This window comes from Lissotriton helveticus, chromosome 3_2 (genome assembly GCF_964261635.1).
Source record: "Lissotriton helveticus chromosome 3_2, aLisHel1.1, whole genome shotgun sequence".
NCBI classification, from domain to species: domain Eukaryota; kingdom Metazoa; phylum Chordata; class Amphibia; order Caudata; family Salamandridae; genus Lissotriton; species Lissotriton helveticus.
This window is the reverse complement of record NC_136062.1, coordinates 360479447-360496906: the sequence shown is the minus strand read 5'-3', so window position 1 is coordinate 360496906 and position 17460 is coordinate 360479447. Positions and strand designations below refer to the sequence as shown.

At 44.6% G+C, this 17460-nt stretch overlaps 1 protein-coding gene across 2 annotated transcripts in view; it reads right to left on the bottom strand.

The window, feature by feature from the left end:
* NADSYN1 (NAD synthetase 1) overlaps positions 1-17460 on the bottom strand; it is a 253280-nt gene that overhangs the window by 16179 nt on the left and 219641 nt on the right. For both annotated transcript variants that reach the window (XM_078684243.1, XM_078684244.1), the window contains 4 exons: positions 13005-13136; positions 11644-11713; positions 8806-8934; positions 4111-4287 (listed from right to left, as the gene is read on the bottom strand). In XM_078684243.1, the coding sequence (XP_078540369.1) occupies positions 4111-4287; positions 8806-8934; positions 11644-11713; positions 13005-13136 (508 nt within the window). The remainder of the gene's footprint in view (positions 1-4110; positions 4288-8805; positions 8935-11643; positions 11714-13004; positions 13137-17460) is intronic.

The following is a 17460-nucleotide window of genomic DNA, read 5'->3' as shown; positions in this document are numbered from 1 at the left end:
TGACTATAATTTTGTCAGCCTTCAGTTTTTCGAGGGCTTGTCGCTGTTTGGCGGTAATGTTGTGGTTAGGAATGGTAGAAAGTGCTCCAGTGTCTTCCAGTTTGTAAAGGTCTGCAGACACCTTTTCATGAAAGGTATCAATACTTGGATGATAGTTAAAAGTAGGAGTGAACGTAGACTTGCATTTAAGCTGACTGTCCATGCTATAGTCCTGTTCTATTTCCAAATCCCTTAACATAGTAGTCCTGTCCCGTTCATGTTCCTCATCCAGATTGTAAAGTAATAGGGCAGTGCGGATATCTGCCACTGTGTGTGGTACTGGTGAAGGGGCCCCTCTCTGTGATGGAACCCTGGGTGTCTGATGCGAGAAAAAATCTTTTAATTTCAAGAGTCTAATGAACTTGAAAAGATCAATATGTACATGAGTCAAATCGCCATATTGGGATGGACAAAAGCTGAGACCTTTACTCAGGACAGATAATTCATTTTCATCAAGCACTTTATTTGACAGGTTAACAATCTTTAGATCTGTATTACATTCTGAGACACAAAGTTCTTGGATAGGAATGGAAAGAGGTATCATTTCTGTTTGGCTCCCATCCCTGTTTTGGGTATTGCCCCTGTCTCTGTCTGGTCATGTAGAACTCTTCATACCCCCCACACCAGATGATAGAGGTATCCAGTGCTCATTGTAGCGACCCCCATTCTCATATAATCACTATATAATCATATATTTCACCATCGACTCTTGAGCCTGATCTACTGTATCCATTAGCACTATCAGCTTAGTTGTAACCTGGTCTATACCAACGGACCATCTATTAGATATCACCATGGGCACTTATATCTTAAACTGCAATTTATATCTGCACACGTCCTAATCTCAAGTTTACACCTGATGACTTGCTCGTTTTTTCTTTAAGCCTGCAGTGTAACTACATGCGGCACCTTACCTAATACATATTTTTGATTTTTTCTAGTCACTACACAAAGGGGCCCAGGATTAACAGATACCTGGTCCATTACAGGTCACATCCTCAGCTAACCGGCGGGACGCGAATCTCTATTCGAACCGGACTTGAGTGGCTCACTTTTCTCAGGTATTATACAGCCATTCCTGGCTATATACGATACAACATGGCACCATTTTATTTCGGTCTCGGTTTATCCAACTCCCTCTCTTCTCTGGTTATCGCCAGGGGCATATCTTGAATTAGGATATGACTGCATTTGCATCTATGCGTATGGGGTCCTCTTCTAAATATAAACATCATGGACAGCATGTATATTGGGATATCAATCACCCTTACGGGTATAGAACGAATATCATCTTGTCCGGCAATATACAATTGTATTGGACGCCTTGCCCCAGCATGGGGGCTAATCAAGAGCCATAATTACATTGCAACATTTTATTTTCGCCTTAGGAAAACACTGTGATCTACTGTGATCTTTTTCCACATCAGCTTCCATAGAGCATCTTTTTCTAGGACCACCGCATCAACCGGATCGTTACGTATATGGTGAGCCATGTAATAAACCTCATGTAGTCACGGTTTTAAGGTATTTTAAGATCTTTTGGGCCACTGAGGCTGTGGACTTCTCCATCTTCAAAGGGTGTTTTAATGGTTTCTTTCTTTCACGGGTGGCTCGTACTGGTGAATTTTGGACTATGGTCTTCTTGACCACACACTACTTCTATGGACACGCTAATCTTTATGCATATTATAATGATCCAACATCTTCCAGGCGTTTATCTCTCCAACAGCCTGGGTTCCCCTTCCATCAGCTCTAAGCATGATTGCTCGAACTGGTTGTATGGTTGCAATGCACTGGTGAGGGAGCATATGCACCCGTAAGGGGATAAGTAGCTCTGTCATATGGCAGACACTAAATCTGTCCAATATGTCTGGATCTATTGGTTTGTTTTGATTGTATTTTAAATCTTGCTAGTTTGTCTTTTTGTAAGGATCACATCTTCCACTTACTAGCCTGGACATGTTCCATTTTATATGTAATTTTTAGCATAAGATAAACTAAATACTTATGCATGTAAATGTCTTTTTTCAGCCCTGACGAAATTCCCTAGGCACAATTGGGGATGAAACACGTTGGCTGTGCCGTTTTTATGTGAATGAAAATAAAGAATATATTCAAGAAAACAGAAGATCTGCATATTTAATGGACTTCTTACATTACTAATTTCATTGAGTGCGCCTCTCTGCTCCTTTTTTCTATTGCTATGATATACATCCTTGGCAGCGGATGGTGAGAGTAGCAGCACCACCTAATAACTCTGAAACAGGCAAAGTTGATGTGCGAAACCTTGGTCTGCTGCTGTGTGCTTTGGTTTATTGCATGTAGGAGGGTAGGGTACATTGAAATTAGAGTTAAGCGTGTATCGGTACACATTGTGAAAACCATTGCGAAGAGAAGAGTTTAAATGCAGCCCCAGTCTCCCAGAGCAAAAAACAATTCTTTGTAGGTCCTGGGCTCTTGCATGTGGCCTGTCATTTGCTGCTGGGCCAATGTGCTGAGCATTTAATTAAAAAGATTGTTGCGCTGCTCAAATGAAAGATTGGGAGCACGGTTAACACTGCGAGTTGTATTTCTGTTTCTACAATAACTAAACCTCCCAGTGCGCGAATTCAGTTTTGAACTGATTCACAAATATATTCACCAGCAGACAAACAGAGAAAATTAGGTTTCTTACTTTGTGTAAGTGGACAAACATAAATCGTCTCCTGTGTAAGATATGTGCCGCACACTCCAACATCTTTACTTGTATGAACCTCTCTCTTACTGCTATGTATTATAACCGGGCTCATTGTTTGCTTTTGAATGAAATTTATCCAGTATAGATCTATTTGCAGAACTATTTTGCTCCTTGATGGTGTTGGAAGGCGCAATTGTGGAATTATTTTTCCCACCTGATGGAAAGTGGTGTCTCACATGCACCGCCATTTGGGCCACGTTTGATGCTTATAGGAACAACATGACACTTCATAATACTGACAACATTCAGAGAGTGCATATTTGCTTGTAGGTGTAACTACCTGGCCCCATCAAAAGACAATTGGCTGGCCTACTGTAAACTCAGCAGCTGATATTGTCTAACCCTGGGCAAAGCACTACGCTACGCTCATGTAGTTAGTGAAGTTTTCGCAACTTCGCACTATGCGAACTGCACGTAGCACAGTGCAAACATGCGTAGCGTAGCGTAGTGCAGCGGTCATTTTTTGCTTGGTCGCGGGCCTCATCGTCAAGTTGGCGACCGCAAGCAAGCAAAATGACAACCTCGTGAAACTTTTTCCTTGTTCGCGATCAGCAACATCAAGTTGCCGATCGCGAACATGGAAAATAAACCTTCTGGCGAGAATCTCAACGCGGGGATGTCCGGTTTCTCATTGCGAGTGGTCGCGCATGCTCACGATGAGAAACTACCAGTCCGCGTTGAGAATGCTGCAGCTCGAGTAAAAATCCACCTGAGCGGCAGAAAAGTGCAGCTAGCACTGTGCAAGATGCTGTTTTCAATGACTGCACAGTGCCAGATGCTTGTCCGCACTGTGGAATCATTGAAAACGACATCTTGCACAGTGCAACCATGCTACTTCGCAGTTCGCGTAGTGCTACGCGTAGCTCACGTAGTGCGAAGTGCACTTTGCGTAGCGCTACTTCGCAAACTACGCTTACTGTTCGTAAAATAAAGCCGTTTTGGCTTGAAAAATCGGGGTTGCCCCTCCCGAATTAGGTTATTTGCATGTATGAATTTGACATGACCCCGAGTTCTACTGATTCGCCTCATCACTTTCAAATGTCACTAGCCGCCACTGACTAGGCTAGGGTATAGTGCCCTTCATATCTGGCGCTTTGCAGTAATAGTCAGATCTTCTTAGAGTTTCTAATTGGTGAAATGGGTGTAATTTCTGATATTTATATGCTTCCATCATGTTTATTACTTGACTTAAGCTCGCGAGAAAGTGTCACTCGTAGTTATTGGAATGTCACTCATAATTACACTGAAATTATGAAAATGTCACACATAGCAATCTAAAATCTTGGCAGCTATGAAACGCGCACAAAAGAAAGGCAGGCTGTGGCGTGCTGTACCTGCTCCTCGATGCACCGGAACTGCCAGGGCCAGGCGGTGTTGTACAGGAAGGGGCGCAGGTCGAACCGGTTGTCATCCGGGCTGTAGTTCTCCGCGTGATAGGACGGAGTCAGCGTTGTCATTTTGTGCCTGTTGATAGAGTAGGACCGGAAAAAATGCTTCACCTTTTCTGCCACCTGGTGGACAAAGTACAGAAGTTCGGGCTAGGAAATTCTTGTTGCACTGCAATGTTTACTTTTCCAGATATTAACACGTTACACGTGATTTGATGTTCAATATAATATCATCCTGTTCCTCGGCAGCACCCACAGCTACATAATTGAAGTTACACATTTCCTATTTCAAAGGGGAATTAAGGTCTCAAACAAATGTGCTTTCATGTAATTTCCTGTTCGAGGTATCCCCTCCTGAAAGATGGGAGATTTGAAGTTTGGCACTCCTTGGCCAACCACTGAGTGGGGTAATAATAACACCAGAGGGCATCAGACGGGAGGGGGTGTTGGTGGCATGAAGGGCAGGACAATACAAAAAGGGGACCAGTGCAGCATTATTATGGACTGGGTACGAATCTCATTTCTTGTAGAGCTTGTAGAGTCTCCGGAGGCCAGATGTAGGTCACCAAATACCGGTCGGTAACGGCCGATTTCGGCCGTTACCGACCGGTATTTGGTTTGTGACATGTAGGGGGCCCAAATGTTAACGATTCTGTAAATTTACGGAATCGGTGAATTTACCGATTCGGTAAAATACCGAATCGGTAAATTTACGGAATCGGTAAATCTAGATGTAGGTGGCACTTAAAATAGTGCCACAGGCTCTTAAGAATTCGTTATTTTAGTATGTCATGGTAAATAACGAATTCCTGTGTACATACTGTGCCATGTGACACACATACATGCCCTTAGGGCATGTATGTGTGCCACATGGCACACAAGCCAGAATCAGGGGTGCAACAGGGTGTCAAAAAGACACCATGTCCCCCTTGACAATTCGGTAATTTTACCGAATCGGTATTTACCGATTCGGTAATTGCCATTGATTCCTATGGGCCTCAATAATTACCGAATCATACAGATTCGGTAAAAATTACCGTATTTTTTCCCACATCTGATTTACCGAATCTAGAATACCGAATCGGTAAAATTCGGTATTCTTAAGTCGCTAAATCAGATTTACCTACATCGGGCCCTCCCTCACTGGATACGGATCTCACGACTTGCAGCTCAGTGTCAGAGTTTGGAGTATTGTTTCACCTGTTCTGAGATTGTCTTTCAGGAGTCTAGCAGCTGTTGCTTTGCAATCCCTCGTCAATCTATCCAACAGATGTTGCCCTAACCGAAGTTCCAAAGCAGAATCGATGTAATAAATATATAATGGCATAACAGTTTCTAATCAATGTAACAAACACAGCATGCCCAATTAATGGTACTTTGTAATACTGTCAGTGTAACTAATGTGCCATGCACTAAAACAATGTTACTGTGCAATGCTGCATCCAAGTAACAAATGAAAAATACCATAAAAATCATGGTTACTTTGGAATGTAACCAACATATGATGCACTAAAAATTGATGTGACGTTCCAATGCTAAGTCAGTGCGACTGATGTACAATGTCCTAAAGATCATGTTTGCAACATGATCCAGCCCTGGTTCTAATGGCTTGAATTTGTTTATGTACTTTTGTGATGCCTTTTGGGGGGTTCTGTTGGAGGCAGTGGTTATTAGGCAGAATCCTGCGTGATTATACTCATTGCAGTATCCTGTGATTATACTCATGGTAGGATCCTGTGTGATTATACTCATGGCAGTATCCTGTGTGATTACACTAGTGGCAGTATCCTGAGTACGGAACCCCCATTATCCACCGCCATCCACACCTCTTCCATTGCTTTGACCAGGGCAGTTTCCATACTGTGTCCTGGTCTAAAGACGAGCGAAACAAAATTCTTTCTTGCATGTGGCCTGTCATTTGCTGCTAGGCCAATGTGCTGAGCATTTAATTAAAATGATTGTTGCGCTGCTCAAATGAAAGATTGGGAGCCCGGTTAACACTGCTAGTAGCATTTCTGTTTCTACAATAACTAAACCTCCCAGTGCGTGAATTCAGCTTTTGAACTGGTTCACAAATATATTCACAGCAGACAGAGAAAACTAGGTTTCTCACTTTGTGTGAGTGGACAAACACTCGGGCAGTTTCCGTACTGTGTCCTGGTCTAAAGCCGAACTGGCTACAGTCTAAGAGATGGTTGTTCGGAATATATTTTGATAGTGTAATATTCATGATTTTTTTCAATGTTTTCGCTGGCTCGCGATTGGGCAATAATTACTAATATCGGTGCAGCGGTTGGATTTTTTTAAAAAGAAGGAGATGGAAACCGGTTTCTAAATTGGTGGAAATATGGCTGTAGAAAACATGGTGTTGAAAATATTCGACAAGTGCCGGGCGATTATTTCTGGGTTAAGTTTCAATATCTTTGCTGGACAGGTGTCATAGGGGATCTAGATTTGCTTTACAGAAGCAAGGAAGCCACTTGTTCCGGCGTGGTAGAGGGAAAATCGTGAAAAAAAGAAGTCCACCTGCCCTTTCTGAATAAATTGCTCAGGAGGCGGCAAGCAATTGTTATCAAATAAATTTAACTAGTCTATTGACTTTTTCTTTAAATATGAACATATGGCAACCTATCTCAAATAGTGTCACGTACAATTCCACACATGGATGGTTCAAACGTCACATTAAATCCACAACAAACTGAGTTCAAGCTTACCTTTTCAGATTCTAACAAAAGACACTTATGCAACATTGGCAAATTCTCTACATCTCAGTGGCATCTGACCTTAGTCTGTAGAACACTGCCAGAAGTGTGAGGAGGAGCATTCAAAAAGAATCTGAATTAGAAACAGAGGGAATATGGGTATGAGGGATCTGGGGCACTGAGAACACAGGGCAGTTTACGTTACTGCTAAAAACCTAGAAAGAATGAGATTGCACTAAACCGTCCCAAAACACAAAAAGTCAAACTAAAATTTCTGGATTTGGCCCTATTATTAGCTGTTAGAGCGTTGACGATGAGGTGGAAGTCCCACAGACCACCCAGTACATCTTTGTGGCAGGCGGACCTAGTGAAGTGGGGCAGGGCGGAGGGGGTGGCGCTTCGACGGGAGGAGGAGAGAGGCCAGCGGAAGTATTCCATAGCGCAGGACTGGGAGGTCATGCCGTTAGACTTGGAAGAGATGGAATTGGTTCCATCACAGGCGGATAGGCCATGAAAACGTGTACATTGTGTGCCCGATTGTGTAGGCGAGGTAGGTAGGAACCATTCTACACGCAGGCTATTTGTACCCCTGTAAAGTGTTGTATTTGTTCGACATCACTGTAGAGGAGTGACACATACTGGCTTTCATTGAGACCAGGAGACGGGTAGGATAGGGGTGGGAGATGCGGGGTGGAGGGAGGAATGGGGATAAGGTACATTATCTGTTATTTTTGGTTCTTAAATGACGTGTTGTACTAGATAACGACGTTCCAGTAGGTGATAATATGATGTAGCACAACTGAGAACTGTTTAGAAGCTATACCACTTTTTGTTACATGATGTGTCATGACGGTTATATAATTGGTCATTATGTTCAGTTTGGAGAAAATGACTATGCCATACAGAATGTAAACTCGACTTGATGTAATTAATACTGTGCAGTCGAGAATAAAGAGTTTAAAAAAAAATAAAAAAATAAAAAAGAATGAGAGTGCACTGAGCTTTATCGTGCCCATGGGCCAAATGTACTATTTAAGCCGTCACAAAATGCGCTTGCAGGCTACTTGTTTGTGACTACTATGTCATTTTGCAAACTGAACAATGTATATATTGGTAGGTTCACAAAAAAAGAATTTGCATGGAGTCGCAGAATAACCTGCCCAATAAATATTCATTGGGCAGGTTGCAATTTGCAACCGCCTGCGACTGGCTACAATCAAAAGTATGGTGCCCTGTAAGCGGCAACAGACCACCATCCCTGTGACTGTATTCCAAAATGGAGGACATAAAACAAAACTTGACAAAAGGGCATGTTCAACAATAAACTGTAGCTCATGAGGCGCTGTTAGTAAGACAACCTTGAGCAACCATACCAAATGATACCTTCCTGAATTATACATGGACTTCACTGTTCACAAACACATGGTGTTGCTAAATTTGCCCTGGCATTGGGCTCCAACACCCAATAAACTGCACCTTGCATTACCACTGTGAAGTAGGCTGGCCCGGCCTGGCCTGTAAGTTCTTGATGTTTTACAAACCAAATTGCATTTACCGTGAAGAAGGATGGCCTGGGAAGAGTTAGTTGGTAATGCTGTTTTTAAAAGGTGTTTAGAGAGTCAAAATGTGCCACACTCATCTTCTTTCTTGTCTTTCAATTTCTTTTCTATGAAAGATTATCACACTTACACAAAGCATAGCAAGCATGTGACTTTGAAAACACTACTTTTGCTAACTGAGTTTATATCTGTGATATTTTGCATTATGGCATACTATTTAGTAAAACTACAAATGTATCTAGATTTTTGTCTACAATACAAATTTTGCCCAAAACATGAATTATACAAAAATCTCCTCCGGGCCACAGCGCGGATGTGCAGCCTTAAATCTAAAATCTTCCCTATATGACTTTTGAGAAACAAATAGTGCTCATTCTTACCTGTCTTGGTGAACAAATATGTGCCCAAGTGTTGACGAGTTTGCAGAACATGCTGTATGGTCCAGTTCTGGAAACCTTCCTCAGCTTACCGTAGACGGAGAGCTCTGTGTAGGTCATCCCCATGTCTGCCTGAGTAGTAAAGTAAAGGAAGCGCAGGTGAGTCAGTGTGACTCATTAATAAAACAGTTCAAAACCAGGCCACTAGCTGTTACTACCAGGGACCACTTTGGGTTCTCAGTTAAAGTGAATCAGGGAAACCTCGAGGCTGCGGAAGTAGCACCGGCCATTTGACGAGACATAGTCATGGGTACTGGTCAGCGAGCAACAACAACAAAAAAACTTTCAATAATCATCACTCTCCAGCCTTGCATCCAATTGGAAGTCAACACAAAAGTGAAGGGAGTCACAATCAAAGCCTTATTGTAGGTTGGGATTGGTTCCTGCCTGGTGGGGGGGGGGGGGGGGGGGGGGGATCACACCAATAACTACATTAAAAAATTCACAACATTTAAAATTATGTGCAAAATGTTTGTGTTCTGACACCAATCTGTGTGAGCAAAAGCAATGCAAAAAATGATTCAAGGAAGAACTACGGTTCATTTTTAGTTCCAAAGGGTCATAAATAAGGAACCGGTCAACGTTTGTGTGTGATTATCTGTAAAAATTGATGATAGTTAAAAGGGGATGCTGATGCATGCTTAGTGGTAGCTGAACTGCCTTATAATAGTCCTCTCTGTTAGCTATCACTAAGATTTTTTTGTCTAATATCCGTGATTAATAGGCTCAACCCGTTTCGAACTCTCTACGTTCCGAGGGACGGTGGACTCCTCAGGACAGGGAACCAGTATGGCCAGTGATCAAATATTGAAGAAGGAACATCTGTGCTTTGAAATGAACATGTCTACTCTTTCCATTGGTTAATTGTGGCAGACGCGGTCTTTCTTGCAGGAGATTATAGATAAAAAAAGGTTAGGGAAGGAGCAAAAAATACACCTGGATACCACTCTACTGGATCTTTATTGTTATTTATTTAATTTTCTAAAGCACAAACTAAACATCCGAGGGTGATGGCACCCTGTGCCTGCGTTCATTTGTAAAAACAGTTTGAAAATGGAAATTCTAGTGTGAGCCAAACATATTCTGGTACAGCAGTGCTAGAATAAAGGTTAAAAAACATAACTGAACCCACTCCTTACCAGAGAGAAGTCTTCTAAGGAAGATTGGGGGAATACTTATGCAAAAGTGGCCATAATGTGCCCTTGTGGAATCAATATAATCTACTTACAGTTCTTTAAAAGTATTACACTACAGTAGCGAATAGTATATCAAATGAACACATTAACCTAAACTACGGGTATTACACAGAGACAAGTGCACTACATCAGATGGAAAAGCAGTGTCTGCTGTAGTCTTGGACAACAGGTATGAGACAGGACTGAGCTCTTTAGGCATCTGGCTGTAAATTGTCATTGGCTAATTCCAAATATGGGCCAGTTGGTAAGACATTCAGTGACATTTCAATATACATTGCACTAAAAAGTGACAGTCAACATTCTGTTTCCTTCACCAGCTCAGCCTTCCTAGCTTTTGATAATGACCAATAAATAAATCAATTGCACAAGTTACTACTTGTGTGACGATATATCTGTAAGAGACATTAGTTAGTGATAGATTCCTCACCTTGGAAAATCCCGAGGCGTCAGACTGGATCCGGAAACTTTTTCGTCAGCAGTACCCCTGCACGTCGGTAAGTGGAGTCGTGCGGCTCCGCACCCGTCGCTGGCGTCGTAAGCACCGAGATGACGTCACGGAGACTACATAGGCACCACCCATGCGCGCTGACGTCAGTTCTGTACACAATTTTCCACCGCTAGGAACGCAGGGCATGCAAGTAACTGAACACTGTGAACCGCAGGTAACGCCGGTGGGCCGACAGGACGGGGATGTGAAAATATGCGTCCTGCAAGTCCAGCGCTACCATACAGTCTCCAGGTTCGAGGGCCACCAAGACCTGAGCTCCTTTCCTTTCTGTTCATCGGACAAGGTGGTTTTAAGGACCCGTCCTTCTTTCTTGCCAAAGGTTGTCACGCCTTTCCACATCGGGCAGACAGTCACTTTTGCACCTTTTTTCCGCCTCCGAATCCTTTGAAAGAGGAAGAGAGGCTCTACCTTCTGGACCCAAAATGTGCCCTCTCGTTCTATCTGTAGTGCACACACCAGTTCCGGGTGGATGACCAGCTCTATGTTGGCTATGTGGGTGCCAAAAAAGGAGACGACTGCCGGGCCTCCAGCGGCTTTCGGGACCGCTCCCGCAAAGCCTTTGGGGCCATGGCCAGACATTCGGAACACGACCGGGAGTCATGGTCGCACTCCAGACAGTAGAGACAAACGCTGTGGGGGTCGGCCACCGACATCGTACGTCGATAGGCCCTGCAGGATTTAAACCCAGGCAACCCTACACGGCATCAGGAGTCAAGACTCAAAAGAAGTAGAGACAAAACTCTCAAAAAAGTTAGTCAAAAAGTAACTAGGGTACGTGCTCTAACCGGATCTGCTTTTGCTGGAGCGAAAAAAGAAAGAACTGATGTCAGCGCGCATGGGTGGTGCCTAAGTAGTCTTTGTGAAGTCATCTTGGCGCTTACAACTCCAGCAATGGACGCAGAGCCGCACGACACCACTCAAGGAAGCGCAGGAGTACGACTGCCGAAAAACTTTCCGGATCCAGTCTGACGCCTAGGAATATTTTAAGGTAAATAATCTATCACTAACATGCCTCTTTCAGATGAAAATGAACAAATAAAAAGATCATGCGGAATAGGTAGCAGCACTTTAACTTACCTCGTCGGTTTGAGACACTAGTCCATCAGCAAGAGGCTCCAACTCTGCGGTGGGTGGAGCCACCAAAATGCTGCAAAATAAAGATGGCATAGGTTATGACAAACAGTGTGTAACTCCACCTGTGGCGGTATACAGGTGCAGGCTATGAAATTTACCATTAACTTTCTTATCATTTCAAGTTAATGTACTTCAATATACTACAAATGGCTCCATGTTCGTAATCACTTCATGAAAGATGTACCATTATGTCTTCTTCTGCACAACACTGTGCTGCCTAATATAGAGAATATCTTATTGTATATCTTCCACCATGAATGAATGAATGAATACTTTCTTGTAGAGCGCATGGCTACCCTCGAGCATCCCAGCGCTCATGTGTAATATGATTTTATGGATCAGACTCGACTTAGGCATGAAGCAAGCCTGGATCATCTCGCAGACGTATTTGGTCATTAGACCATCTGGTAGGGTTCCTTCGTGTAGGTCCTTGCAGACACAGGGAACCATCAACGTTTCTTTAAAGATCATAACTTGTGACAGCATGGAAACACACCTCTGGAAACATCTTTCTGGGTCCTTACAAAATAGATTCTTTGCCTTGTCGCTGTGGTGCTTCGGAAATTGATTTTGATTATACTATCAGGCAAACAAAATTTTTAAAGAGATCCTTCAATGTAGCACATTTTGTGAGGGCTTCAAATCAGAGATAATCAAAAGAAAAGGCTTAGATTACTTATCGAGGCATCTATGGCCCTCCTAAACTATTTTGACATAACATGTATATTTCAAGTGCAAGGTCACTAAGTAAGGAACGTATTAGCATCTATCATTTATCAAGACTTCCTCTCAACCCCGTCTCAACCTCCTTGTCAGATGTTTGCAGCTAATACGCTCCTTACTTAGTGAACTTGTACATTTCTTGTGTGTTATTCTTAACTGCACTGAACTGTATTACATTTATCACGGATTTGTCCATTCTCTAGAAATGGTGGTATGGGTTCGGCAACTGGGACATTAAATGCCCAGCACATCCTTAGAGGGGAGCGAAAAACAAACAAAGAGCAAATAAACCCCATAGTGTATAATCCTAAAATGAGACCATGCAGCAGAGAGATGCTAAGAGCTACAGCTGTGTAGGTTTTTCTTGCCTTGAGTGAGCAGTTATCCATGCTACAAAAAGCCCTGGAATTCCTATTATGGCAACTAAGAACCTATGATATCCTACTCCAAATCCTGATCTCAAGCGAAGAAATGATAGCAAGCGATCAGGATTGACGCAGAGAATGGTATCCTTCGTGAGATGTCATGAGACTTGGTGATGCTCAATGCGATCATCAAATAACGACTTTCATCAGACTCACCTTTTTAGCGCCGTGAACTGGAAATGGTCCACGCAATACTCTATGAAGCTCCGCAGGTCCGTCTTGCTGATACCGCCGATAGGGTTAAGATCAGCGCTGGAGCAGTCATACTTCGTCAAGTATCCGCGAAGGCTGCAGGACAGAAGTCAAGCAGAAGTACCGAAAGAGGAATGTACGATTACAAGACGGTACCAAAAGTGGCAGTGCAAATACATTATATGAGAGTTCTGTTCATATATCCAACAGTGCTCTCAAGCAAGCCTCAGAGGCCATTCACCTTTTATACTGAGAGAGGGCGGTCACTATTATACTTGTCATACTTATAGCTACTAAATTTGTCAATTTTTTTCACTGTCCGAGGAAAAAATATACCTTTATCGAGCAATCAGAATCCAAGAAACCATCATAAACTCTCTAGTTTTAAATTTGTAGGCAAATAAGAACAATTGCTTAGTTTCTTTATTAATTAATTCCTGTGTTTGCACAGACCCCCAAATTCAGGTCCCTGTTCACTGTACAATAAAAGGTTATTCCAATGATTAACCCAATCTGCTGCACGTACTGAACACAGACAGACCCAAGAATACATGTCCCTGTCACCCACCATACAAGGTGATCTCAGCATCCAAACAAGCCACATGACTCCAGAAGGCTTCCCATCCACCCTCTGTCACCTAACCTGGGGTACAGACCTCAGCTCTGTTCTATACGTATTTATGGTACTATGGAGTTCTGCTCTGCTTAAATGACCAGGCAGCAGAGCTCTAGGGCATGCCATGCCCCGCCCACAAGATGGCCTGTATCACCATCAGCCATGTTATAATCGTCAGACACAAAACACTAAAGTGAATGTCCTCCTCACCGGCTCAGGGACTAAGGCGCATTCGAATGGCTGCAATGACCACACATTGATGCTATCCAGTATGTGTGTTCCTCCTCACCTGCAGTAAAGTGAACTACCTGACCATCTAATATGCTGGATTACTAGACATGAGGCTCTCTTGCTTGCATTTGAGTTTAATGAAGTGCTTGCGGCTCCTCAATCATAAGTGCTGTACAGGGCTTCACACGGTGCATCAGAACTATGTATTTATAATAATTTGTAAATTTATATAGCGCAGCTTATTGACCGTGAGGGTATCCTGGCGGATAAGGGTGATTACAGAGAGATAGATTGAGGATACATGTAGATTTCAGCAGTGGGAAGCAGACATTGCACAGAGGCGCGGAGAACGAAAATGCTAGCGAATAACATTTATATATATATTTACAGTTCGAACGGCAGAAACAGCTTTTTGGCAAAAAGTGGATTTTATTTTAGAATATTTGTTGGGATTTGAGGATATGTTTGTACTTAATGGTGGAGTGATATGATCTAGCGTGTAAAGGACTTACAAAGAAGAGGACCAAGTAGCACAACCTTCATGGAGTTCATGTGGGGCCAGGTATGCCATAGAGATGAAGGTTGTGAGAATGCAGTCAACTAAACAACAAGCATTTACAATGCAATGGTTTTGCCTTTGTTAAAGTTAGAGCTATTGGCATTGCTCTTGACACTCTGAAGCTCCACTCTGAAGCTCCACTCTGCACTCTGAAGCTCCACTCTGCACTCTGAAGCTCCACTCTGCACTCTGAAGCTCCACTCTGCACTCTGAAGCTCCACTCTGCACTCTGAAGCTGCACTCTGAAGCTCCACTCTGCACTCTGAAGCTGCACTCTGAAGCTCCACTCTGAAGCTCCACTCTGAAGCTCCACTCTGAAGCTCCACTCTGAAGCTCCACTCTGAAGCTCCACTCTGAAGCTCCACTCTGAAGCTCCACTCTGAAGCTCCACTCTGAAGCTCCACTCTGCACTCTGAAGCTCCACTCTGCACTCTGAAGCTCCACTCTGCACTCTGAAGCTCCACTCTGCACTCTGAAGCTGCACTCTGAAGCTCCACTCTGCACTCTGAAGCTGCACTCTGAAGCTCCACTCTGAAGCTCCACTCTGAAGCTCCACTCTGAAGCTCCACTCTGAAGCTCCACTCTGAAGCTCCACTCTGAAGCTCCACTCTGAAGCTCCACTCTGAAGCTCCACTCTGAAGCTCCACTCTGATGCTCCACTCTGATGCTCCACTCTGATGCTCCACTCTGATGCTCCACTCTGAAGCTCCACTCTGAAGCTCCACTCTGAAGCTCCACTCTGAAGCTCCACTCTGCACTCTGAAGCTCCACTCTGCACTCTGAAGCTCCACTCTGAAGCTCCACTCTGCACTCTGAAGCTCCACTCTGCACTCTGAAGCTCCACTCTGCACTCTGAAGCTCCACTCTGAATCTGCACTCTGAAGCTCCACTCTGCACTCTGAAGCTCCACTCTGAATCTGCACTCTGAAGCTCCACTCTGCACTCTGAAGCTCCACTCTGAATCTGCACTCTGATGCTCCACTCTGAATCTGCACTCTGAAGCTCCACTCTGCACTCTGAATCTGCACTCTGAAGCTCCACTCTGCACTCTGAATCTGCACTCTGCAGCTCCACTCTGAATCTGCAGCTCCACTCTGCACTCTGAAGCTCCACTCTGAAGCTCCACTCTGAAGCTCCACTCTGAAGCTCCACTCTGAAGCTCCACTCTGAAGCTCCACTCTGAAGCTCCACTCTGAAGCTCCACTCTGCACTCTGAAGCTCCACTCTGCACTCTGAAACTCCACTCTGCACTCTGAATCTGCACTCTGAAGCTCCACTCTGAAGCTCCACTCTGAAGCTCCACTCTGAAGCTCCACTCTGAAGCTCCACTCTGAAGCTCCACTCTGAAGCTCCACTCTGAAGCTCCACTCTGCACTCTGAAGCTCCACTCTGAAGCTCCACTCTGCACTCTGAAGCTCCACTCTGAAGCTCCACTCTGCACTCTGAAGCTCCACTCTGAATCTGCACTCTGAAGCTCCACTCTGCACTCTGAAGCTCCACTCTGAAGCTGCACTCTGAAGCTCCACTCTGAAGCTCCACTCTGAAGCTCCACTCTGAAGCTCCACTCTCAAGCTCCACTCTGAAGCTCCACTCTGAAGCTCCACTCTGAAGCTCCACTCTGAAGCTCCACTCTGCACTCTGAAGCTCCACTCTGAATCTGCACTCTGAAGCTCCACTCTGCACTCTGAAGCTCCACTCTGCACTCTGAATCTGCACTCTGAAGCTCCACTCTGCACTCTGAAGCTCCACTCTGAAGCTCCACTCTGAAGCTCCACTCTGAAGCTCCACTCTGAAGCTCCACTCTGCACTCTGAAGCTCCACTCTGCACTCTGAAGCTCCACTCTGAAGCTCCACTCTGCACTCTGAAGCTCCACTCTGAAGCTCCACTCTGAAGCTCCACTCTGAAGCTCCACTCTGAAGCTCCACTCTGAAGCTCCACTCTGCACTCTGAAGCTCCACTCTGAAGCTCCACTCTGCACTCTGAAGCTCCACTCTGAAGCTCCACTCTGCACTCTGAAGCTCCACTCTGCACTCTGAAGCTCCACTCTGAATCTGCACTCTGAAGCTCCACTCTGAAGCTCCACTCTGAAGCTCCACTCTGAAGCTCCACTCTGAAGCTCCACTCTGAAGCTCCACTCTGAAGCTCCACTCTGAAGCTCCACTCTGAAGCTCCACTCTGAAGCTCCACTCTGAAGCTCCACTCTGAAGCTCCACTCTGAAGCTCCACTCTGAAGCTCCACTCTGAATCTGCACTCTGAAGCTCCACTCTGAAGCTCCACTCTGAAGCTCCACTCTGAAGCTCCACTCTGAAGCTCCACTCTGAAGCTCCACTCTGCACTCTGAAGCTCCACTCTGAATCTGCACTCTGAAGCTCCACTCTGCACTCTGAAGCTCCACTCTGCACTCTGAAGCTCCACTCTGAAGCTCCACTCTGCACTCTGAAGCTCCACTCTGCACTCTGAAGCTCCACTCTGAAGCTCCACTCTGAAGCTCCACTCTGAAGCTCCACTCTGAAGCTCCACTCTGAAGCTCCACTCTGAAGCTCCACTCTGAAGCTCCACTCTGAAGCTCCACTCTGCACTCTGAAGCTCCACTCTGCACTCTGAAGCTCCACTCTGCACTCTGAAGCTCCACTCTGAAGCTCCACTCTGCACTCTGAAGCTCCACTCTGCACTCTGAAGCTCCACTCTGAAGCTCCACTCTGAAGCTCCACTCTGAAGCTCCACTCTGAAGCTCCACTCTGAAGCTCCACTCTGAAGCTCCACTCTGAAGCTCCACTCTGAAGCTCCACTCTGAAGCTCCACTCTGAAGCTCCACTCTGAATCTGCACTCTGAAGCTCCACTCTGAATCTGCACTCTGAAGCTCCACTCTGAATCTGCACTCTGAAGCTCCACTCTGAATCTGCACTCTGAAGCTCCACTCTGAATCTGCACTCTGAAGCTCCACTCTGCACTCTGAAGCTCCACTCTGAATCTGCACTCTGAATCTGCACTCTGAAGCTCCACTCTGAAGC